Raw genomic sequence first — 27,314 nt, forward strand, 5'->3', positions numbered from 1 at the left:
TCCATAATTTCGCGCTAGCAACGAAACGGCCATCAAAGCCCTGGCTAGTAGCTGGTCATCTTGTATCTAAACGGAATAACCCACGCAAAAGATGACGTATTTACATTACCTACTTTTATTTTCTAAGCTGCCAAAAAGTCAAACAAAAGTCTCCTGTATGAAACAATACGGAAGAACATATCTGAATTGCCAAAATAAAGAGAATATTAAACACCCACTAGGACAATGAACCTTCCCTGAAAGACGTCTTTCAAATTAAAAAGTGACGGAGTCTGAAGTGTTATCAATCAGACTTAGCACCCATGACTTCCACCTGTTCAAAATTTAAAATAATTATGGCAAAACCATTTGGAAACAACGATAAAGTAATGGAATTTTTCTTCCGGAAATGTGCTTCAAGGGGCCGGCCGCGGTGGTCTCGCGGTTCTAGGCGCGCAGTCCGGAACCGTGCGACTGCTACGGTCGCAGGTTCGAATCCTGCCTCGGGCATGGATGTGTGTGATGTCATTAGGTTAGTTAGGTTTAAGTAGTTCTAAGTTCTAGGGGACTGATGACCACAGAAGTTGAGTCCCGTAGTGCTCAGAGCCATTTGAACCAAATGTGCTTCAAGGATGGAAACAATTCACCATTGCAGAAACGTTGGACAAAGAGTGTTTACCTAAAAGGGACTACGCCGAAGAGTAGCTGCCTTTTAACCTTGTATAAATCTCCACTCTTTCAACCCCTGACAGAGATATTGTCCTTGTCTCCACGTATTAGCGAGCCAAGATCAGATCTTCAGGGAAGAAGGCCTCGCTTATCTGTAAAACGTTCACCCGTGATCTAACCGCAGTCGGACGGAAGATCTATAAAACGGAAGCCGAGGCGCCCTCTCTGGTCCCCAAGACCTGTGGCTAAGGGACTGTAAGATATTCAGTGCCTTCTGAGTCCAGTCCTTCAGGTCCTTCAGGTGCGGTGATCACGACAGTTCCGACTCAGAAATGAAGCCCAGGAACCTCGCCAAGTCCTAAAATGTAGAACGATGTTCATCACACGCAAGTCAGATATGAAAATCATGCACTTCTTTGCAGTCCGCTCCTCGAGCGTCTACATTGGAAGTTGTTAACTGGCGTCATCCACCTTGTGGGTATCAGGCTGGCCATGGTAACTGACAGAAGCAGCCACATATGCACTCTCTGTGCTGAGGCTCGAGAATCGCCACTCAGCTTGTGATGGGAACTCCTCACGGTCCCTCAGGCAAATAAGTTATTCGCTACTCCCGATTCACCACCAATCAGCTTTGTTGTTCGCTCATTTTTAAAATGCCTTTTCGCCAGTTGTTCACGACCAACAAGGCCGTTTGAGAGCGACGTGAAGTGTGTGTCTGTGCGGGGCAAATACAAACCAAATCCAACGTTTTAATCGTCTCCTACCATAGTGCAGAGACCCAGAGTAATCTTATACCGAATGCGGTACAGGACAGCCTACGTTCCTGAATCTGTTTTCAATACATCGTTTTATGACATATCTACTGAGCACCGTAACTTTCGGGATTGAATGACCAGTACTCAGGGTTCATGGTGGAAACACCATTTGAATGGAAGAGTAAACATAGGGTCTTAAAAACTTCCGTCCAGAGCAATGAGCACTTCTTCTTCTTCTTACATACTACGAAATAAATCTCTTCTGCTGCAAGCTCTTTGCTTTCCACATTTCAGGAGTAGGTAGTATGGACTAAAATAGGAAATATCTGTGTAGTAAACATGGATTGTAAGGTGCATACGGTAAGAGCATTGAGCATTTGTTCCTCTTCTGTAGTGCGAAACGCTTCCTTCTACTGGACAAGTAGTAATAGCTCTTAAAGTACCCACTTTAGAGCTGAGTTTTACTAGACAATTCTTTCTTGTTTTCCATGCTACGTACACCCATAACATGGAAAGCAAAGAGCTTCCAGAAGAAAAGGTTTCTTTTACAGTATCGCAGACGAAGATGTGCTCACAGCTCTTGAAGTCGGCAGTATGCAGTATGAGTCCACGTTAGTTAGACACTTTTTTTTTTTTTTTTTTTGCTTCCAATGTTCACATCTGTCATATCCCTGAGTATTGATCATTTCTCCTGACACTCTGTATAGGATGGGTCTTGACAGTGGGAATCCGTTGGTTGCTCTGTTGTTTCCCGTGATCGTGTCCTCAAGATCAGACTGCCAGAAGAGTTCACTGTATTCGATTCAGAATTATGCGAGGCCACTGGAGCAGATGGCATACGTTGCGACTGCTAAATTCCTCGTGGCTTCCGACCCCCTGTGTGCCCTTCACTTTCTAAAACAATTGCACACAACAGATAATGTAGTTCCGCATAACCAGAACGACTTTTCCACTTATAGAAAGGCTGGAGAATGATGCGACTTTCTACTGGTTACCAGGGCACACAGGCATCAAAAGGAACTAAATAGCGGATGTAGCAACCAAGGAGACGTGTCGTGATCCTCAGATAGTTCAATGTGCCATCGCGGTACATGCTGTCACCTCGCTGTGACGGTACAGTGTCATACGTCGATGGGAAGAAGAATGAGTGGAAATGACAGACAATAAGCTGCGTGTGGTAGAGTCCACAAGTCGATCATGACCTACCAGATTCCAGCCACGCAGACTGGATGAGGTCCTTCTCGCTCCGGTGGTCTTCGTTTAGGGTACAGGCCTATGGCGGATGGCTACTTGCTCCACTGAGGGGACACCTATTGTGTGGAACTTCTGACGTACAGATTACGAGGTGCATTCAAGTTGTAAGGCCTCCGATTTTTTTCTCCGGATTGGAAAGAGATAGAAACATGCGCATTGTTTTAAAATGAGACCGCGTTCATTGTCAATACGTTCCAGAGATGGAAGCACCGTACGGCAGAAGGAATTTTACCGCCAGCGGCCAGAATGAGAACTGTTCTAAATACTTAAAATGGCGACGTTTTCCTTACTTGAACAGCGTGCAATCGTTCGTTTTCTGAATTTGTGTGGTGTGAAACCAATTGAAATTCATCGACAGTTGAAGGAGACATGTGGTGATGGAGTTATGGATGTGTCGAAAGTGCGTTCGTGGGTGCGACAGTTTAATGAAGCAAAACATCGTGTGACAACAAACCGAAACAACCTCGGGCTCGCACAAGCCGATCTGACGAAATCGAGAAAGTGGAGAGAATTGTTTTGGGGGATCGCCGAATGACTGTTGAACAGATCGCCTCCAGAGTTGGCATTTCTGTGGGTTCTGTGCACACAATCCTGCATGACGACCTGAAAAAAGTGTTATCCAGGTGGGTGCCACGAATGCTGACGGACGACCACATGGCTGCCCGTGTGGCATGTTGCCAAGCAATGTTGACGCGCAACGGCAGCATGAATGGGACTTTCTTTTCGTCGGTTGTGACAATGGATGAGACGTGGATACCATTTTTCAATCCAGAAACAAGGCGCCAGTCAGCTCAATGGGTGCACACAGATTCACCGCCACCAAAAAAATTTCGGGTAACCGCCAGTGCTGAAAAAATGATGGTGTCCATGTTCTGGGACAGCGAGGGCGAAATCCTTACCCATTGCGTTCCAAAGGGCACTACGGTAACAGGAGCATCCTACGAAAATGTTTTGAAGAAACTACAACAAAAACGTCCGGGAAGGGCTGCGCGTGTGCTGATTCACCAAGACAACGCACCAGGACATCGAGCTAACGTTACGCAACAGTTTCTTCGTGATAACAACTTTGAAGTGATTTCTCATGCTCCCTACTCACCTGAGCTGGCTCCTAGTGACTTTTGGCTTTTTCAACACTGTAAGACACTCTCCATGGCCGCACATTCACCAGCCGTGCTGCTATTGCCTCAGCGATATTCCAGTGATCAAAACAGACTTGTGAAAAATGTGTACGTCTGCAGGGGGATTACGTCGAGAAGTAACGCCAGTTTCATCGGTTTCGGGTGAGTAGTTCATTAGAAAAAAAAATCGAAGACCTTAGAACTTGAATGCACCTCGTATGTACACTACTTTCCATTAAAATTGCTACACCGCGAAGATGACGTGCTACAGACGCGAAATTTAACCGACAGAAAGAAGATGCTGTCATATGCAAATTATCAGCTTTTCAGAGCATTCACACAAGGTTGGCGCCGGTGGTGACACCTATAACGTGCTGACATCAGGAAAGTTTCCAACCGATTTCTCATACACAAACAGCAGTTGACCGGCGTTGCCTGGTGAAACGTTGTTGTGATGTCTCGTGTGAGGAGGAGAAATGCGTACCATCACGTTTCCGACTTAGATAAAGATCGGATTGTAGCTTATCGCGATTGCGGTTTATCGCATCGCGACATTGCTGCTCGCGTTGGTTGAGACCTAATGACTGTTAGCAGAATATGGAATCGGTGGGTTCAGGAGGGTAATACGGAACGCCGTGCTGGATCCTAACGGCCTCGTATCACAAGTAGTCGAGATGACAGGCATCTTATCCGCATGGCTGTAACGGACCGTGCAGCCACGTCTCGATCTCTGAGTCAACAGATGGGGACGTTTGCAAGACAACAACCATCTGCACGAACAGTTCGACGACGTTTGCAGCAGCATGAACTATCAGCTCGAAGACCGTGACTGTGGTTAGCCTTGACCCTGCATCACAGACAGGAGCGCCTGCGATGGTGTACTCAACGACGAACCTGGGTGCACGAATGGGAAAACGTCATTTTTTTCGGATGAATGCAGGATCTGTTTACAGCATCATGATGGTCGCATCCGTGTTTGGCGACATCGCGGTGAACGCACATTGGAAGCGTGTATTCGTCATCGTCACACTGGCGTATCACCCGGCGCGATGGTATGGGGTGCCATCGGTTACACGTCTCGATCACCTGTTGTTCGCGTTGACGGTACTTTGAACAGTGGACGTTACATTGCAGATGTGTCACGACCCGTGGTTCTACCCTTCATTTTATCCCTGCGAAACCCTACATTTCACCAGGATAATCCACGACCGCATGTTGCAGGTCCTGTACGGGCCTTTCTGGATACAGAAAATGTTCGTCTGCTGCCCTGGCCAGCACATTCTCCAGATCTCTCACCAACTAAAAATGTCTGGTCAATGGTGGCCGATCAACTGGCTCGTCACAATACGCCAGTCACTACTCTTGATCAACTGTGGTATCGTGTTTCCAAATTGCCTGAAAATGTAAAGATCAGCATCTCATTTCGACTGATCATCCCTCTGTTTTAACGCACAATAGCATGAATGTGGAAAGTGCATTAAGATTTTGTAAAATTACCAATTTGTTCTCTAAAACTTTTGGAAGAAATTACCGGGGTGCCTAGCTCACCTGCTTTTTCTGTAAGTGATTGGCCAACCACGTATTTTTGTATATCTATTTCAGATTACCTTGTGCCTTTATGGATTTCAGTTGACAATTTTCGAACATTTCACCGATTAACGCTGTCTTACAGAATGTGATCAAGTGTGATCGTGCGGGTGATCACGCAAGAGGCAGAGAAAGTGAGTGCAATTTCATCTTAGATTGCCTCTTACTTCCATTATCATATTTTCTATGTTTTAAACACATTGGTTTCCATTAGTCTTTGCAAGGCACAGCTAATTTTCCCGTTGATGGCTAATAACCCCCAACGCACAAAAACACCCACGCACCCTCCCACCCACCCACTCACACAAACAAACACACACACACATACACATACAGGAAGAGTAGGTAGAATTTCACGTCTCTCGGGTGCCAGGGCGATCATTAGGGATGGAATACGTGCTTAAACTGGACAGGGGAATTGATGGGAATCATCCATAACTTTCTTTAAAGAACTGTCGTGCGTTCAAGTGCCTTTTTAGGATGAAATAGAAAACCTTTATCATTGCGGGCTGGCGGATTTCTGTGACCGGCTCTTACGACACACGCGTTCGGTGGCACTGCGCAACCTTCCCTGGCAGCCACTGCGGGCACCCCCCTCAAGGACACGTGCTCCTTGCCTAGAGCCGGGTGTTTGAGATACAGCTCAGAGCCCGCCTGCAAACGGCCTCCGCTACCGCGGCAGCATACACACGAAGGCGCTGACGTGTGCTTCGTCTCTGTCCGCGGTGGGGGACCAGAAAAATGGCGTGCGTTCGCCGTCGCACATAAAGCACCGGCCGCTGCCGCGCTTATGTAGGCGTAAGCACGACTGGTGTCGCAGACGCCGTGTCTCCACACTTTGCCAAGGGAGATCCAGATGGGTCGCCCAAAAGACTGCACGGCACTCGTTTATGCGCCGTGACTTTCATTGCTTCAAGTCATGTACATGGTTTCTCACTTTAGTAAGTGCCCTACTACGCTAAACTCTACGATTATACTAGCTCTTAATGACCAGGCTACGGCAGCATTTTTACGTCTTCCATAACCACCAGCGGCGTACGCCGGCTCCACATAATGCCACATCAGGCAACCTTCACCTCGCTGCACTCGCTGGACAGTGTGTCTAAGGCGTTCAGCCTAACCGGGTTGCCTACAAACACATCTCCGACGATTGTCTGGTCGGAGGCATATGTGACATTCATCGCTGAAGAGAACGTGATGTCAGTCCTGAACGGTCCATTCGGCATGTCCCGCTACACTTTATTAACTAATGTTTCGCCGCAAGAGATATCGGATTTTAGAGAGTAAATTCACATGGAGTATGTCGTTCTTCTTTTCAAACATTCGCACTTCTTCTTTCCTTATTGTCTTTTGGGCATTCAGTTGTAGTAATTAAAGTAGGCACAAATGCAGTGATCAAAAAGAAATGATTAGCGTACATTTGCATCCTCTTTACAACGTTCTTTTCTTGTTTCTCCCCTGCCGATGGATTGTTTCTATCGCGATTAGTAGGCGTGAAAGAAAGCTACTGTACAGACAGAGGGATCTATATTTATACTTGGCAGAACTAATTACATAATCGTCGGTATTGCTTTCGTTTCCCAAAAGCATTTTTGCTTTCTGTCAATAATTATACGAAATACTGCACACATCAAAAAAAGTTTTTCATCCATTCGGTTCTGAGAGTTCCGGAAACTGTACAGAAAATTTGAATAGAGGTGAACATAAACATCATTTCCGCCATTTTTATTACTCATGAAAACCACACATTGCGTGTTGTACTACCATACAGCGAGACCTTCAGGGGTGGTGGTCCAGATTGCTGTACACACCGGTACCTCTAATACCCAGCAGCACGTCCTCTTGCATTGATACATGCCCGTATTCGTTGTGGAATACTATTCACAAGTTCATCAAGGCACTGTTGGTCCAGACTGTCCCACTCCTTAATGGCGATTCGCCGTAGATCCCTCAGAGTGGTTGGTGAATCACGTCCTCCATAAACAGCGCTTTTCAATTTATCCCAAGCATGTTCGATGGAGAACATGCTGGCCGCTCTAGTCGAGCAATGTTATCACGGAAGAAGTCATTCACAAGACGTGCGCCATGGCATCGTGAATTATCGTCCGTGAAGACGAATGCCTCGCCAATAAGCTGTCGATATGGTTGCACTATCGGTCGGAGGATGGCATTCACGTATCATACGTATCATACGTATCGCAAGTAGATCGATATCCACGTCTTTTTCTTCAATTACGAATGAGTAGTCTTCACGTAATCCGTTAGTATTTGCTGTCGTAGATAGAGCCACTGATGGGGCCGCCGAGGTAGGAAACCCGGCCGGACGGCGATCGGCTGACTCCTGCGAGGTCGCGGCGACGCACATAAGCAACGCGTCCTATCGCTCCGACATCCAACTCTCGAGAGAGCAGTAAGAACACAACTGACTGTCACTAACTACTAAGTGACTCTTAAATAATTTTCAACATTAAATTACAGACTAAATGAAAGCTGCGCCAATACACTGACCTTTTACGCTATCAGCCGAAACATTATAATCATCTACCTAATAGCCGGTATGTCCATCTCTGGCATGGATAGCAGGCTCGACGCATCGTGGTATGGAAGCAGTGAGCCCTTGGTAGGTCGTTGGAGGAGGTTAGCATCACATCTACCCATACAAGCCAACGAATTGTCGTAAATTCTGGGAGGGGGCGGGCGGGGGGGGGGGGTGGGTGGGTGGCTGTGAGCTCTGACGCCACATTCAATCACATCCCAGATGTGTTCGGTTGGGCTCAGATCTGGTGAATTTGGGGACGAGCACACGAATTGGAAATGTTCCTTGAACCACTCCATCACACTTCTGGCATTGTGACACGGCGCATTATCTTGTCGAAAAATTCCACTGCCGTCGGAAAACATGATTGTCATGAACGAGTGTACGTGGTCAGCAACCAGTGCACAATACTTCTAGGCCGTCATAGTGCCTTACACGAGCTCCACTGGACCCATGGATGCCCATATGGGCATAATGGATCCGCCGCCTGCTTACTTTTGTCTTGCAATACAAGCTATTCCCCTGGAAGAAGACGTATTCGCGCCCTCCCATCGGCATAATGAAGAACGTATCCGGACTATGAGACCGTGAAACACACTGCCACTGTGCCAACGTTTGGTCCCGATGGTCACGATCCCATTCCAGTCGTAGCTGCCGATGTCGTGATACTCTCACTGGCACACGCATTGGTCGTCGACTGTGGAGGCGCTTCGTTGCGAGTTTTCAGTGCACAGTGTGTTCAGACACACTTTTATTATTCCAGACAATAAAGTCAGTTTTTAAGTCCTCCGCACTTCGTTGCCTGACCTGTTTCACCAGTCTGCCCAGCCTACGGCGTCCTACATTTGCAATGAGTGATCGCCGCCCAACCCCAGGACGTCTGCACGTGGTTCCACCTTGGTTTCGCCACTTGCTGGGGACTCTCACCACAGCACTTCTCGAACACCCGACAAGTCTTGAAGTTTCCGAATGCTCGGGCCGAGCCTCTGGATCATCACAGTCTGCCTTCGGTCAATCTCATGTAGACCATGCGTCTTCCCCATTCTACACGAGAATAGCAGGCTCACTGATACCACATGCACCGTGCGTGTGTCTGACTAGCAATTATTCCTCGCCAGGTGACGCTGCTGTCGCCTGGACGGGTTTATGTGGTATGCTGATCAGTGTATACCTTATGTAAGCAATACTAGTGCCATCTGCGAGTGTGTATGTTACTAGCCCATGTCTTTCGTTAGGCCAGTATTACACTATCAAATTTCTTTGTCAAAGGTGTAATCAAATATTCGTCAAACATTTTTGACAAAGATCTTTGACGTGGCGCTAAAAAGGTATATTACACTGTTATCATATTTTTGGTCATAGTTCTAGATGGCTGACAACAGCAACTTGTTGTCACTAGCAGTTGCATGTACCACAATTGTACTTATAGTGGAGGACGTCAAGTCATACATCAATTACTTAAGAATGGATGAGCATACATTTCTGTATGTGCTCAGTGAAGTGTATCGTCACCAAGCACCATATTCACTTAAGAACTGCTATATCTGCAGAAGACAGGCTCACTGTAACACTCCGATTCCTTGCTGCAGGAGAGGGTTAGGTTAGGTTAGGTTAGTTCTCCAATCTTCTTAATCTATGTTTGTATTCAGGGTGCCTCACGTTGTAAAGCGCCTCATCAGCTTCATACGTCTCTATTAATTTTGTAGTTGTCGGTATGCACCACCTGTATTTACCGGCAATGTTTATAAAAACACTACAGGTGATAGAATGGTGCACCGATGCTAGCGCTCCACGTGGTAACAAGTCACATTGCAGTGATCAGAAGACAAGCGACTTCTTTGATCAAATCTACAGCGATGCCCTAGATTTGATCAAATATTTGAGAAAGTTCCCTATTACACCATCAAATTTCTTTGACAAGGGTATTTGACAAAGATATTGGACAAAGAAATTTGATAGTGTAATACCAGCCTTACCTCAGTGTACATTACATGTGCTACATGCCGGAATGGCGCTTATAACCATGTGAATTTTTTGCTGCAAATGATCGTTTCTATCATATCGCTGATCGTCGACCACTCCTCTTGGGACATATGGTTGTGGAGGTAGTGCATGCACTGCGAATGCGAACTGATACATGTGTCCCTCCTCTCGCCCCTGGTTTCCAGTACTTGGACAACATTGCACACACCGAACTCAATGCCCCCATGACTACTCAGAATCTCATCGCTACACTCCGCACGAAACGCAAAACCGCTCCTGGTCACGATCGTGTCACCTATCGTTACCTTCGTGAAGCTCCTGCCTCCTTCCTCTCCAGTCAGGCCAGGCTCTATAATGTGGTCCTGTCCACCGGCTACTACCCCGACCTGTGGAAAACCTGCCACATCCTTATGTTCCTTAAACCCGACAAACCACCCTCCGCTGTCTCCTCCTACCGTCCCATCAGCCTTACTTCGGTCTTCAGCAAGGTCCTGGAATCCATCCTTACCCGACGCATCCACCAGTATCTCCACCAGCACCGCCTCCTTCCCGTTCCTATGTGGCTTTCGGCCGTCCTTCTCTATCGATGACCTTCTCCTTCACGTCACTCATCTCCTCTCCGAACAGCTTAATTCCCGTTGCTCCCCTATCTTCCTCTCCCTCGATCTCGAACGCGCCTATGACCGAGTGTGGCATTCTGGTCTCCTCTCCAAGCTGCAAACATCCGCCCTTACCATTAAATACATCTGTCTGATCGGGTCCTTTCTTTCCCAACGTCCTTCCTAGGTCACCATCCATAACAAGGATTCCTACACCTTCTTCCCCTCCGCCAGTGTGCCCAAGGTTCTGTCCTCTCCCCTGTTCTGTACCTTTTGTATACGGCGGACATGTCGCCGCCTTCAGTACCCATCCACCTTCTCCAGTACACCGATGACACCGCCTTCCTTGCTCTCGCCCCCACTCTGTAGCGCTCCCAACACCCTCTCCACTGCCATCTTGACCAATTCACCACTTGGTGCAACCAGTGGTTGCTTAAGGTCAATCCTTCGAAAACCCGGGCGATCATTGTAGGCAAAACCACCGCTTCCTTCCACCTCCTCAACTTTTATGTCACTGTCTATGACTGTCCTATAGCCCTCACCCCCACCCTAAATACCTTGGCGTCACCGTCGACCGTCGCCTCTCCTGGACCCTCCACCTTCGGACAATCCAAGCCAAGGCACGGTTCTGACTCTGTCTCCTCAAGCACCTTTGTGGCCGGACATGGGGTCTGGACCCCTTCACCGTCCTCCACACCTAGAAATCCCTCATCGGCCCTATCCTCTGCTACGCCCACCTGCCTGGATCTCAGCTCCTCCTACCTTTTACAAATCCCTTCAGATCCTTGAACGCCATGCTCTTCGCCTTGCCTATAGCATCCGTCTTCCCTCCCCCATGCAGATCCTGTATGACCTTATTCCGTTCCCCAACCTCCCCCTTTTCCTCGAACTGATACGGATCCTGTACACCTCCTGTAAACTCAATGCTCCTCACCCGCTTATCTCTCCCATCATCTCCCGCCCCTGCCCGCAGCCGCTCCTGTATTTCCACGTCCCACCTGCTCTCCATCTCTCCACTCTCCTTACCCTCTCCCAAGGCGGCTTCCGCCAGCTCCCCCTCCCTGATGATGCCCTCCGCCATTCCACCTACCCCTCCTACCAACTTTGATACTCCCCTCCCTCTTCCTGTGTTTGTTCCTATGGCCACCCTCTCTCCGTTCTCTCCCCTTCCCTCTCTCCTCCCTTTTTGCCCCTCCTCCCCTGGGCTTCCCCTACCCTCATACCTTCATTCCTCCCACCATCTCCTCTGCCATTGTCATCTTTGCTCTCCCCTCTCCCTCCCCCACCACCTTCTTCCCCTCTTGGCAGGTCACCGGACTCGCACACGCGCCGGAGATCATCGCCATCAGTTTCTCGTGTGTGTGCCATCGTGTTTGTGATTTAGTGTTTTTCGCCGCCACGCTCCTCCGTTCACTTGTACCAGCTAAGTCATCAGTGTTTGTGCCCAGTGCCAACAGTTTTTCGTGTTTTTCCGTCGTGTGTGAACGGCTTCGTGTTTTTAATTTTTGTGTCTACTGTTTGTTAACCACCAATCTGTTACTTTCCTGTCTTCATTTACTCTTTTATTGTACTGCTTGTGGTTGAAGAGCGGAGTAGATTTGTCCGCTGCCACTTTTGTGTGAGGTGAAAAATAACAATAAACAAAAAAAAGAGTGCATGCACTGCAGAGTGCGCGCGCGGGTACTCACAGGCGACGGAGAGCGTGGCGTTGCGCGAGTAGGCGACGCCGGCGGCGTTCCTGGCGACGCAGCGGTAGACGCCGGCGTCGGCCTCCTTGCGCACGCGCAGGAAGAGCAGCGAGCCGGCGGGCAGCAGCACGCGGTGCTGCTGGGAGCCGTCGAGCGCCAGCGGCGCGCCGTCCTTGAGCCACGACACGGAAGGCGGCGGGCGGCCGTCGGCGCGGCAGTTGAGCGTCAGCGGCTCGTTGCGCGACACCAGCGCGTCACTGGGGTGCTCCGTGATGCGCGGCGGCCGCGGGTCCTCGCCTGCGGAAAGCGCCGACGTCAGGTCTCGCACGTCACACGAGGCGTCTACAGGGGTCGGACAAAGCTGCGGAAATACTGCGAGAAACGGACGTCTGAACGTACAGAAGCTAGGCAAACCTGCAGGTTGCGCTGCTGCGTCGGGTGGTTACAATTGAAGTGCAGCTACTGACGGAGGTCTAGCGTGAGCTGTAACTATCGTATGGAGTTTAGCTTAGGTTAGCTTGCGTTAATGTAGAACACATCTACGCTAAACAATAAAAAAAATAAAAAAATTGTTCCAATTTTGGCCACCTGGGGAAAATCTGGCGCTGATTAGGAACAGGATTTGGTCAGAAAAGATCAAACAAGTGATACAGGCACACTGTTGATTGAATAATTAACTGCCGCTTACACAATTTGTTCAATACGATTTCATGTCAATCGACTGACGCGGCGAGTGAAAATATGTACCAAGGTCGGGAATCGAACCCAGATCGCCTGCTTATTAGGCAGATGTCTTAGTCTATTTTTCTTCTTTCCCTTTTCGTCACAGCCACAAATTTGAATACAGTGAACATCGGAAAAAACATGCAGGAGAGAGCTTTCAACACTGCTCACCCGCTTTGCAGTCCAACACCGTGAGCACGTTTTTATTTATTGATTTATTTATTTTTTACTGGTGCGCTGGCCACTGCGCTATTCTTTTTTGACTTGGCATGAGCGAACCATTTTTTCTTTTTTTTTGCCGTCATGTGCTCTAATGCGTTTCTTTTATCTAAACAGGAACAACAGAAACCAAAAGACTGTCTTTTTTGGAATTACAAAACGAGATTAACAATTTCTTTATATATATATATATATATATATATATATAAAATGAACAGTATAACTATAAAACAGAGTGACGAAAATTAACATTGTAATGAACAGTACGCTTTGGAAAATTAAATACACGTCAGAAACCAAAAAACACAATAAAATTATGCTAAAAAGAAATACTTCTCCAACCATGCTTCTAATTTCAATGAATACTTTTTACAAATTGAAGCAAGTCCCGGTTTGCATATAACATTTATGTGAAGTTAAATTTCGGTAACAACCACTTCATGGTCATACCACAAATAATATTACTGTATTCCTTGAAAGCTATTAAACTGAAAGAGTGAATGAGAAGGAATTAAAGTCGTATCTTGGCTCCCAGAGCGCCGCCACAAAAGGAGAAGTGTTCAGAGACACCGATGCACAAGGAAATACAGCTGTGTAAAGAAACCATAACCTCAGTTAGTTATTAGTCTTGTGTTACTGCAGAAAGAACTATCACAGTGGTGATCATGAATAGTATAGCATCATACTTCATCATGTCTTCTACAATACAGACACATCATAGACACCTCTTGCGTGGCATAGAGGCATGCACTATGTGATAAAAGTATCTGGACGCCCCTACGCAACGCAGAGTGGATCACTAGATGACACGAGAGGCGGACCCGCCATTATAAATGGAGGCGGGGTGTACTATGTTGTCATTAGAGAAGCAGTAACAGCGTAGTGAGTCTATCAGGAGAGCTCAGCGATTTCGAACGTGGACAAGTGACTGCTTGTCACCTTCATATCGAATACGAGGGACGTTCAAAAAGTAATGTAACACATGTTTTTTCTCGGCCAGTTTGGTGTGGGACAACACGGAATATTCCCGCTTCAGTCCCTATAGCATCATTAAGTTCCGATAGGTGGTGGCGCTGTATGTAGCCTTCAAAATGGCGTCTGTAACGGCGATACGTTCGCAGCAGAGAGGTCAGAGGTCATCTTCTTTGAGCGGGATACTGATAACATCGCAGATATTCATAGGCGCTTGCAGAATGTTTACGGAGACCTGTCAGTGAACAAAAACACGGTGAGTCGTTGGGTGAGGCAACTGTCACCTCGCAGTAAAGTCGATGAAACAAAACAGCAACACATGGAGTGGCGCCACATCACGTCTCCTCCGAAGGAAGAGTTCAAAGTCGCACCCTCAATTGATAAAATCATGGCGACGCTACTCTGGGACTCTAAATGAAGTTTATTGTGCTAACCTCAGTATACCGAAGAAATTATTTCAGCGCCTTCGTCGCCACAAAATTTCCCCTTCGTCATGACTACACAGGGTTCAAACAAGTCTGAGCACTCGAGAAGAGCTCACAAAGCTTCATTGGACTGTTCTTTCTCATCCACCGTATAGCGCGGAATTCACATCTTGCATCAGTTTGGTCCAATGAAGGACACACTCCGGGGGAAGCAGTAAGTTAGTGACGGGAAGATTAAAGATGCAGCAAGATGTTGGCTCCGACATCGACCAGTAGAGTGGTACCATATGGGCATACAGGCTCTCCGAGTAAGGTGGCACTCAACGGAGATCATGTTGAAAAACAGGGTTTTGTAGCCAAAAAGAGTGGCGATTAATATGGTGTAATGAATTCTGAATAAAAAAACCAATTAAAATGTGTTGCATTACTTTTTGAACAAACCTTCTAAATCGAAAACATTTCAACCCTTCTAAAGCTGCACTTATCGGCTGTTGGTAAGGTGAATGTGAAGTAGAAAAAGAGAGACTAGGAAGGTCTCATGTATTGCCAGGCAGGAATAGTGAACATTGCGAAGTACGATTACAAACAGTAGAATAACTTCAGCGGCAGGAACCGCTTGTGAGATCCAAATTGCTACAAGCGTCTGTCTAGCACAGTTAGTGTCCGCAGGGAGTTGAAAAGAATGGCACAGAATGGTCAAGCATCTCTTCATAAGCAACATAATTGTAAAGTCAATGCTAATCGATGCTTGGGTGGCGTACAAAGCGTCGACACTGCACAGAGAATGACTGGAAACGAATTATTTGCGGTGATGACTCACGCTATTCCACGTGGAAATCCGATGTAATGGTTTGAATTTGGTGAATATCTGGAGAATGCCACGCGCCGCCATTTGTACTGCGAGTAGGCGATGCTACGGTATGTGGTGCTTTTCGTGTTTAGGGTGTGATCGTTTGTTGCATTTACAAAAAACGCCAAATGCGGAAGAATATGAACACATGTCACAGCATTGTGTACTGCTTAGAGTAGAGGAACGATTGAAAAATCGTTGTATCAGTTTGAATGCACCCGGTCATAAAGCAACAACTATGAAGCCATGATTTGTGGACAAAAACACTTCCAACGCAACGCCCAACATCATTACTTGTGCCCCAGTATAGTTCACCCGTCATAAAGGCAAACGATTGACACACCCAGCGTTAGTGCGCGGCAATAGGTGTCTGGATACTTTTGATTGGATAGCGTACTGTTTTGTGCCATTTCGACAAATCGCAGAAGTCTTTTTTGTCGCATAGGGATCTATTTCGTCGAATTAGAGTGATATCTGTCTCTAATGCAGTTGCTCATGACTGCATCTTGCGATGAATGCTATCAACTTTTGTTCCACTCCGTGTTCAGTAGATCATCCAAAATCGTTTGACTGATTATGGTATGTAAATCTGTGCGATCGTCGCTAGTTACATCTACATCTAGATCCATACTCCGCAAGCCACCTGGCGGTGTGTGGCGGAGGGTACTTTGAGTACCTCTATCGGTTCTCCCTTCTTTTCCAGTCTCATATTGTTGGTGGAAAGAAAGATCGTCAGTATGCCTCTGTGTGGGCGCTAATGTCTCTGATTTTATCCTCATGGTCTCTTCACGAGATATACGTAAGAGGGAGTAATATACTACTTGACTCCTCGGTGAAGGTATGTTTTCGAAACTTCAACAAAATCCCGTACCGAGCTACTGAACGTCTCTCATGCAGAGTCTTCCACTGGAGTTTATCTATCATCTCCGTAAGGCTTTCGCGATTACTAAATGATCCTGTAAAGAAGCGCGATGCTCTCCGTTGGATGATCTCTCTCTCTCTCTCTCTCACTCTCTCTCTCTCTTCTAACAACCCTATCTGGTACGGATCCCATACCGGTGAGCAGTATTCAAGCAATAGGCGAAAAAGTGTACTGTCACCTACTTCCTTTGTTTTCGGACCGCACTTCCTTAGGATTCTTCCAATGAATCTCAGTCTGGCATCTGCTTTAATTTTATGTGATCATTTCATTTAAAATCACTCCTAATGCCTCTTCCCAGATACTTTATGGAATTAACTGCTTCCAGTTGCTGACCTGCTATATTGTAGCTAAATGACGAAGGATATTTCTTTCTGTGTACTCGCACACATTGCATTTGTATACATTGAGATTCAATTGCCATTCCCTGCACCATGCGTCAATCCGTAGCAGATCCTCCTCCATTTCAGTGAAATTTTTCACTGTTACAATCTCTCGATATACTACAGCATCATCCGCAAAAAGCCTCAGTGAACTTCCGATGTTATCCACTAGGTCATTTATTTATATTGTGAATAGCAACGGCCTACAACACTCCTCTGCGGCACACCTCAAATCACCCTTACTTCGGGAGACTTCTCTCCATTGAGAATGACATGCTGCGTTCTGTTATCTAGGAACTCTTCAACCCAATCACACAATTGGTCTGATAGTCCATATGCTCTTACTTTGTTCATTAAACGACTGTGGGGAACTGTATCGAACGCCTTGCGGCAGTCAAGAAACACGGCATCTACTTGGGAACCCCAGTCTATGGCCCTCTGAGTCTCATGGACGAATAGCGCGACCTGGGTTTCACACGATCGTCTTTTTCGAAACCCATGCTGATTCCTACAGAGTAGATTTGTGGTCTCCAGAAAAGTCGTTATACTCTAACATAATACTCGTTCCAAAATTCTACAACTGATTGACGTTAGAGATATAGGACTATAGTTCTGCACATCTGTTCGACGTCCCTTCTTAAAAACTGTGATGATCTGTGCCCTTTTCCAATCCTTTGGAACGCTACGCTCATCTAGAGGCCTACGGTACACCGCTGCAAGAAGGGGGGCAAGTTGCTTCGCGTATTCTGTGTAAAATCGAACTGGTATCCCATCAGGTTCAGCGGCCTTTCCTCTATTGAGAGATTTTAATTGTTTTTCTATCCCTCTGTCATTTATTTCGATATCTACCATTTTGTCATCTGTGCGACAATCTAGAAAAGGATCTACAGTGCAGTCTTCCTCTGTGAAAAAGCTTTGGAAGAAGACATACAGTATATCGTTCGGCCTTTAGTCTGTCATCCCCTGTTTCAGTACCATTTTGGTCACTGAGTGTCTGGATGTTTTGATTTACCTACTGCTTTGACATAAGACCAATATTTCTTAGGATTTTCTACCAAGTCAGTACATGAGAAGTTCCCTTTGCTTCCGCAGCAGTTTTCTAACTAGGTTGTTGTACCACGGTGGCTCTTTTCCATCTCTTACGATCTTGCTGGACACATTGTCATCCAGTGCATATTCTACGATGGTACTGAACTTTGTCCACAGATCCTCAACACTACCTGTACTTGAGAAAAAACTTTTGTGTTGAGTCGTCAAGTACTCTGAAATTTGCTTTTGTCACTTTTGCTGAACAGGAAAATCTTCCTACCTTTTTTAATATTTCTATTTACTGCTGAAATCATCGATGCAGCAACCGCTTTATGATCGCTGATTCCCTTGGAGGACACAAAATGTATTCAGTTCTACTTAGCGCTAGTAGTACTTGTTCAGAAATCCGCAATGCCAATGTATATTCCTTGAGAAACAAAACAGAAACTTGTACTAATTGCAGCGAGATTTCCGTCACTGAATATTCTGTGTATTAAATTCTGTACACCGACCTTCGTACTTAATGACGAAGACGTACGTGTGTGACGCACTTCCGGCTGTTACGGAGTTAATTCGGGAGCCGATATCTATCACCCATTCATCTCTGACTGTACGGTAGCTAGGGCGGTTAATACACACGTGCACCGTACGTTATCGCAAACACACAGAGAAAAAAGAAAGACTGGCTACCACATCCGTACTTATAAATCAATGCTGTAACGCTTGGACTGTGTGAACGTCCCATGCTGCCGCAGGAGCTCCGTTAATTCCAGCCAATTAACTCAGAGCGGCGTTTCTTTACAAGGCACCGTTTAAGTCACATCCGAAAAACACTGCGGACCCACCGCACAGGGCCTTCTGTCTCTTTTTTCCCCCGACAGTAAGAGGCGAACTGATCTCATTTTTCTCTGAAGTACAGTGAACACTGTTTAAGGATTGTTGTCCTCCAGAGCAGTAGTACATTTCCCCGCCGGTCGAAAATACTCACTGCTACTGTTACAGTCATGAAGGGGACCAACACGTGCGTGCCGTGTCTCAACCAAACATAGTCACGAGTACAACAAACATGTTAGTTTGAAGGTTCAATCTACTCAAATTGTTTGTGCAGCTATGAACGGTTTTTGAGTAAAATTTGCTACAATATAGGATTAGAGTTGCGTCTCAGGATATAATTTTTACGTTGTTTCATTCATAGCATAATATCATAGTTACAAACAAAGTCAATGATCAGGTAACGAGATGAAAACGATATTTTTGAAGCACTTCAATGTGTGAAATAGAATTGGCCAAAAGTACTGCATCCACTGTATTTCGCTCCTGTAAGTAAAGATGTTTACTATGTTAAAGATGATCTAGGTCTGCTAAAGCTCGATATCGGGTTCCATACGTATGTGACACATCTCAAAATGGGGCAGCCTGTACAACAACAGAAAAAGGTATGTAAGGAACATCTGTGATGACCCGACTAGATCAACGAAGCAAATCAACGCTGCCAAGCAATGCCTCTAATATAATCGTGAAGTGAATTATCCTGCGATGAGCGTAGTGGTGTAAACGTCAAATTTCTAGGACTGCGTAAGTAAGGTGTCCATCGCAATAACATCTGGGATGGGGATTTTAAATTAACCAAGCCTTGAAGTTTGGCGCTCAGTTTATTAAGATGCCGCCCATCATCACATCCACTAGAGCCGAGAGGCTCTGCGAGAAAGTGTGCTTCACGGAATATCAGCGCGGGCTCTGAAGAACCAAAGAGCATCTGTGAGCATAGTGGGCATCGCGAGTAGAAGTCTCAAAGGCTATGTCCCGACTGGCACACTCACTGACTCATCACCGCCCACTCAAAACTACTAAGGATAGAAACTTGAAATTTTCACAGGTTGTTTATCCTATACTGTAAGAGATGGTTGAGAAGGGATTTTTCGAAATTCCGCCCCTAAGGGGGAGAAATAGGGACGAGGCAACTTTGCAGTCAGACCTACGAATATTGGTATTTTGTTTTTGGGTGAGAATGGGGTTGAAACAGGCGATTATATGTTTAATGAAAACTGGTGTTAGGCTTCTTAGTTATTGGTTATTAACTCCAGATTAAAATTGAAGAAACATCAAAAAGGCGGAAATTTAAGGAGATGGGACACAGTAGAAGAATGGATAGCTTTGACAGATGAAATAGTGAAGGCAGCAGAAGATCATGTAGGTCAAATGACAAGGCCTAGTAGAAATCCTGAGGTAACACAGGAAATACTGAATTTAATCGATTAAAAGAGAAAATACAAATATGTAATAAACGAAGCTGGCGAAAGGGATACAAACATCCCAAAAATGAGATCGACAGGAAGTGCAAAATGACTTAGTAGGAGTGGCTAGACGACACTTGTATGGACGTAGAAGTATATATTACTAGGAATAAGATAGATACTGCCCACAGAAAATTAAAGAGACCTTTGGAGAAAAGAGAACCTCCTGTATGAATATCAAAAGCTCAGATGGAAAGAATGGAAAGCAGAAATGTGGAAGAAATATATACAGGGTCTATACGACGGAGATGTACGTGAAGGCAAAATTATGAAAAAGGAAAAGGACATAGAGGAACATGAGAAGGGAGATATGGTGCTGTGTGGAGAATCTGACAAAGCAATGAAAGACTTCAGTCGAAACAAGGCCCATGGAACAGGCAACACTCCGTTAGAGCTACTGATAGCCGTGAGAAAACTCTTCCATAAGGTGAGCATAAGGTGAGCAGACTAAATACCCTCAGGCATCAAGAAGAACGTAATAATCCCAATTCCAAGGAAAGCAGATGCCGGCAGGTATGAAAATTACCGAACTATCAGTTTAATTAATTACGGCTGCAAAATACCAACACGAATCCCTTACAGAGGAATGGAAAAACTGGTAGAAACTAAGCTCGACAAGATCAGTTTGAATTCCGAATAAATGTAGGAACATGCGAGGCAATACTGCCCCTACGACTTCTCACAGAAGAGGAGTAATAAAATATCTATTTTAGGAAGGTCAGCCAATGAGGAGGGGAAACAGTGCGTGAAACCTTTTTCGAAAATAAATCGTTATTAAAAAACTAATACAGCATTATGAATGTTACAGCTATGAAAATTGCTATTTGACTTCACGGTTACAAATTAAAATTTTTTATTTCAGTGTTTTTGGAAATTCAGCCTTCTAAGGAACTGAAACACGAGATGAAAATGTTTATGGAATTATTACATTATGGAGTACTTCAAGGCTAAATCTACGGAAATTTGTATTTGGCTTCTCTGTTAGAAATAAATAAATACGCGTTTTACTGGTTTTGGAAATTCGTCTCCAAAAAGGAAGAAATAGAGGGATGAAAACTATTAAGAAAGTATTTTGTTACGCTAAAAAAAATTAAAGCCAAATCTATGAAAATTGTTGTATGATGTCCTTAGGTTAGTTAGGTTTAAGTAGTTCTAGGTTCTAGGGGACTGATGACCATAGATGTTAAGTCCCATAGTGCTCAGAGCAATTTGAACCATTTATTTCTATGAAAATGGATATTTCACATATAAAGAAATATTACCACATGGAGGCAAAAGGCGTGATTAAAAAGTCCTGCACTCCAGCTACCGGACTCCCTTTTTGGTCAGAAGTGAATTCGGAAAATACCATACTTATATGGCTTTAATTAACGTGAAAAGTTCAGAATTTGTTGCAGTTTCTGAACAACATAAAAACTCGTATAAAGAAAAACAAAACAAAAAATCTGTGCAGACCATACAGTCTAAGCGAGCGAGGAAGCGGGCGTTAAACTAGTTAGTTGTAAACAGCGGAACGGTACTAGGAACAGTTCGCAGTCTGGCTGGACTCAAGGCACGAAGAACACGTAGCAGAAAAACTCGGGACTCCAAGCAGCGAGTACATGTTAACAGCAAACAACGCAGCACGTGAAGGAAGCGGCTGGGTCTGTCGTCGAAATAGTGTGCAGAAAATGGGAACACTAACCCGGCTGTACTCTACATTACTAAAACCTCGTAAAACTTATGAACCTCGGACGGTATGAAACAAAATATTTTGCACTTAATTTCGTATATAGCATACCAATGGAAACCTAATAATTGCTATTAACTAACGTATAGCCAACAAATTATGTGCTCCTGAGAATAAAATTAAGAGTGGTAGTATTTATGATTTAGTAGCTATATGACTTATCCCCCTTTAGTATTCTAGGTTCAATAATTGGTATGCTGTAGACACCCCCTTCGCTCAAGGTGATAACTACCGTGTTCACAAATTTGGTTATGGGTGATCGCCGAATCAAAATTAGAGAAGTCGCTGTCGACGGTGGCGTATCACTTGGTTCTTGCCACGATTTTATTCCGTAAGTTTTCAATATGAAGCTTTCAACTTCAAAATTTGTTCCAAATTTGTTGATTTTCGGAAAAAGAAAATAGCAGTTAGTGTGAATTACTCAAGAGTTGATACATCAGTTCAGCAACGATGCAAAACTATTGTGGATCGCTCAAACGGAACAAACCTCGACAAGTGCGACCAAATGCGAAGGTTGTGCTCACTGGGTTCTTCAATTTCAACGCCGTAGTGTCCCATGAATTCTTGCCTCCAGCTCTATCAATAAGAAGTACTACCTACAAGCTCAACGCCCTTTGCTTGATGCTATCGGTCAGAAACGCCCAGATTCAAGGGGAAGCAATTCGTGGCTGTTGCACTTCGATGATGCACTTGCCACTCGTTGCTGATTGTCGCTACATTTTTTACCAAAAGCAGTAACGTCGTTATGTTGCAGGCTCCAAATTTGCCAGCCATGACCCCCATGTGACTTTTTCTCTTCCCAGAAACATGGAAAAGCATAGTCGATCGTTGTTTTATAAGCACAGATGAGGTTAAGAGAGAGCTAAAAGCATTCCTAAATATCAAGTTTCAAAAGTATTAAGGGGGTTGGAAAAAACGCTGGAATAAGTGTAAACTGCCGGAAAAATAAATTGTACACCTGGAAAGATGATCTCGATTTTGATCCGATGATGACATATTCCACTTGGTGGATAGCAGATGTACTGACACTGGTTCCAACGCCGTCAACCAACAGAGATAGTAGTGGCATAGCTACAGAGCGCCATATGTGTCTACTCTTTAATAGGGAATGCTCACAGCCAAAAAGTTCAGTGTGATGCAAACGTACGAAAGAAGAAGGCAACTATGTCACCGAGATGCACTCGTGTTTCCTATGTTTCCTACAGGCAAATGAGCGAGTTTTAAAGGGGTAAAATTGTCGCCTTCAGAGTGGCGGGGTAGTCTTTTCGGAGAACTGCCACACGAGATTGACATGCTGCGTCAGTTGTGCAACAATGCTGCTATCGGTGGCCACATGAACATTCTCACACCCATAGACCACGAGCGTGGTATGATAAGGGCAGCAGCGGCAGATCGTAGAGATATCACAACACAGATACGAGGGCTTGTGAGCTGAAATGTTGCAAACCTGTTAGTATTCGTGGGACTGTCATCAATTCACGCCACAACATCGGCGTGCACGGCCTATAGCTGCCGTCAGAGCATAACTTGGAACAATGGAGTGGCGCGCTGTTGTCTTCAGCGATGAAAGCAGATTCTGCATGTATGCAACTGACGGTCGTTTGCTCATACTAAGTGCACTTAGTGAGCGGTCTCTAGTAGAGAGCATTCGTGCAAGACACATTGGCCCCACCCAAGGCCTTCTGATCTGGAGTGCGATAAGCTAAAATTCTCGTTCAGCTCTGGTGTTTCTGAAGGGGGCCCCAACGACCACTCGGTACGCGCAGAATGTTGTTATATCCGTTCTTTAGCCATTATTGCAACAGGAAGGTGATGTGTTGTTCCAACAGGATAATGTTCGCCCACATACTGCCCTTGAACCTCAACGTGCTCTGCGAGACGTGCAGCAGCTTCCCTGGCCGACACGATCTTAAGACTTGTCTCCAATTGAGCACCCACTGCAACCTACATCCTTCTGAATCTGCTTAGTGTAGTCATCTCTTGGTCTCCCTCTACGATTTTTACCCTCCACGCTGCCCTCCAATACTAAATTGGTGATCCCTAGATGCCTCAGAACATGTCCTACGAACCGATCCCTTCTTCTGGTCAAGTTGTGCCACAAGCTTTTCTTCTCCCCAATCGTATTCAATACTTCCTCATTAGTTATGTGATCTACCCATCTAATCATATATACTATTTCTGAATTTCAGAACTTTTTGCGTGATAAAGACTTCGAACTTCATATTTGTTACAAATCAGCTATTAGCAAAATTGCAGAAATACTCCGAAGGTTATACAGAGGAATCGCAATGTGAAAAGGTACTTAGGGAGGGTCTGGTGACGAGCTAGTTATTCCAGTAATTCCAGTTATTCTGATTCCTATACAAACCGCATAATGTAACTGGTTATAGCCGCACGTCAAGCTACTGGCCTCTCTGACAACTTTCGGTTTGGCAGTCGCAAATACACAAAGCACTTAGTCTAGCTACACCTATGAGTAAGTCATAGTCAAATCAGACATACTGGACACGTAACGTTAATTAGCTTTGACAGGTTACTCCTTGTATATTCATTTTAAAATTGACCGCAGTATCATTAAGCATAGTGTGTTTCTTTTTGTGTATTACTGAAATTTTTACCCTCGCTATAATTTTCACTATGAACATAGTGCTAATGTTTTGTCTTTCTTATTTTTACAAGTTTTGAAATACTTAATTTTACCTAGCATGTTTATTCAGTCTCTTATATTGAGAGTGTTGCTCATACGTTAATTTATATAGAATACTCCACACGTATCTGACAGTCATTCCCGCTCTCTTGAATAGCTCTCACCTATATAGTCGATGCAGGGTTTTCAGTATGCTGCACGCTGACATATACTGTAACATGAGTAGTAAGTTATTACTTTTGCTTATTTTCTTACCTTAATGGTTTCATAAGTTCGCAAAATTTAAGTGAAGGTTATTTTCTATTGTGTCCTTGTTGTCAGATCTGAAGATGCTTGCCTAGTCAACTGAAACTAGTCATCATCTTTTAATTTTTTATATGTGCGTGATGTAGACGACTAAGAAACAATATTTTTTTTAATTTTATTGAATTCCGATTGCCAGCAAAAAAAAGTCATTTCATTGTGTCGAATGTTTTTGGAGATGTCACGCGATTAATTTGAAGTATATGTAGGCTGAGAAAGAATCATAACTTCAGTACTAATTAAAACTGAGAAATGGTTTTTCAAATGCTTAGACATACTCTAGAGTTTTACCCGGTATTTCAGGTAAATTCGAGTAAAGCATTCCGTATAACATCTGTTCAATTTTTATTTCTTAGAAAGACACAGCTGTTAGACTTTATGCTTCAACTACACCTACAGACGGAAATTTTAAAGGTACAATGTGAAGGTACCTTGGTGGTCATATCTGCCAATGCATTTCCCGGAGATAGTTGGTCTTAGATAATATGTCACTTGACGACTAGAACATGCAGCGGTTCGTCATGCTGGAAGAACTTATCCATTCTTAAATCCACAGGAACCGCTACCAGTATTGATGAAACCACGTTTCTACATAACGGAGTCCTGTAAGACGACACGGTAACACAACTCATTGTCTATGATACTGTTCCACACACCGAGTAGCGTTCTTCAAAATGCGTCTTTTCGTCTGGCGAGTGTGATGATACGGTCACTAATGAAGATGACTTCATTATCAAACGGTATTAATTGGATTACCTGTAAATTAGTAAACGACATATTTCCAATCACTCTACAGCCATCTCCTTGCCGAAGGTGTTGAATCCGCTGTTAATGATAAGGATAGAGGCCGTTCATACATGTTAACTTCCATAATTCTGTATGTGGAACACCGATACGGGTAGAAATTCTGAATATGTTGTTGAAAGACTACATTTTACCAACCGAATAACGACTTCAACCCCATCCACAGTGCGTTCGTTTGCATTTTCGGATTAAACCAGTAAACCTGCGATTCAAAAAAAAAAAAATGGTTCAAATGGCTCTGAGCACTATAGGACTTAATTTCTGAGGTCATCAGACCTCTAGAACTTAGAACTACTTAAACCTAACTAACCTAAGAACATCACACACATCCATGCCCGAGGCATGATTCGAACCTGCGACCCTAGCGGTCGCGCGGTTCCAGACTGTAGCGCCTAGAACCGCTCGGTCACCCAGGCCGGCAAAACCACGATTCCTTAAAGAAACAAACTCCCGTGTGTAAAAGAACTTCAAAAAGGGGAGATGAGCTGAAGTGTTATGTATTTGACATTAAACGTATACGCGAGGAAATGTGTGTAAATTAGTCTGAAATTATTGGTAAAAGTAGTTGGAATTCACTAAGTGTTCTCATTACCGAAACACTTTATGAATATAGTCTGGATAATCTGCTTTCCATTTTAAGCACAAATTAGTTTTTTAAGCATCTAAATGTCTAAGACGCTATATCACCTGAGTCGTATGTCGTACATGAAATGATCGTATGGCATTGTTGGCCGGGAGGGCCCATTCGGGGAAATTCGGCCGCCGTTCTGCAAGTCCTTTTTAGATGACGCCACATCGATGACTTGCGAGTCAATGATGATGAAGGACGCACAACACCCAGTCCCCTACCGGGAATCGAACCCGGGCCCCCAGCGTGATAGGAAGTAATGCTATCGCTGCGTTACGGAGGCGGAAGTACGTCGTACAATAGTAGTTTTGTTGCTACACTCAGTGTTATATGTGGATACTGCCTCCAAATTATACACTCCTGGAAATTGAAATAAGAACACCGTGAATTCATTCTCCCAGGAAGGGGAAACTTTATTGACACGTACCTGGGGTCAGATACATCACATGATCACACTGACAGAACCACAGGCACATAGACACAGGCAACAGAGCATGCACAATGTCGGCACTAGTACAGTGTATATCCACCTTTCGCAGCAATGCAGGCTGCTATTCTCCCATGCAGACGATCGTAGAGATGCTGGATGTAGTCCTGTGAAACGGCTTGCCATGTCATTTCCACCTGGCGCCTCAGTTGGACCAGCGTTCGTGCTGGACGTGCTGACCGCGTGAGACGACGCTTCATCCAGTCCCAAACATGCTCAATGGGGGACAGACCCGGAGATCTTCCTGGCCAGGGTAGTTGACTTACACCTTCTAGAGCACGTTGGGTGGCACGGGATACATGCGGACGTGCATTATCCTGTTGGAACAGCAAGTTCCCTTGCCGGTCTAGTAATGGTAGAACGATGGGTTCGATGACGGTTTGGATGTATCGTGCACTATTCAGTGTCCCCTCGACGATCACCAGAGGTGTACGGCCAGTGTAGGAGATCGCTCCACACACCATGATGCCGGGTGTTGGCCATGTGTGCCTCGGTCGTATGCAGTCCTGACTGTGGCTCTCACCTACACGGCGCCAAACATGCATACGACCACCATTGGCACCAAGGCAGAAGCGACTCTCATTGTTGAAGACGACACGTCTCCATTCGTCCCTCCATTCAAGCCTGTCGCGACACCACTGGATGCGGGCTGCACGATGTTGGGGCGTGAGCGGAAGACGGCCTAACGGTGTGCGGGACCGTAGCCCAGCTTGATGGAGACGGTTGCGAATGGT

The 27,314-nt window shown here is 45.2% G+C and overlaps 1 protein-coding gene across 2 annotated transcripts in view; it reads right to left on the minus strand.

The window, feature by feature from the left end:
• LOC126284766 (roundabout homolog 2-like) overlaps window positions 1-27,314 on the minus strand; it is a 273,663-nt gene that overhangs the window by 160,334 nt on the left and 86,015 nt on the right. For both annotated transcript variants that reach the window (XM_049983926.1, XM_049983927.1), the window contains exon 2: window positions 12,169-12,465. In XM_049983926.1, the coding sequence (XP_049839883.1) occupies window positions 12,169-12,465 (297 nt within the window). The remainder of the gene's footprint in view (window positions 1-12,168; window positions 12,466-27,314) is intronic.

The sequence above is a fragment of the Schistocerca gregaria genome, chromosome 8 (assembly GCF_023897955.1).
Source record: "Schistocerca gregaria isolate iqSchGreg1 chromosome 8, iqSchGreg1.2, whole genome shotgun sequence".
NCBI classification, from domain to species: Eukaryota; Metazoa; Arthropoda; class Insecta; order Orthoptera; family Acrididae; genus Schistocerca; species Schistocerca gregaria.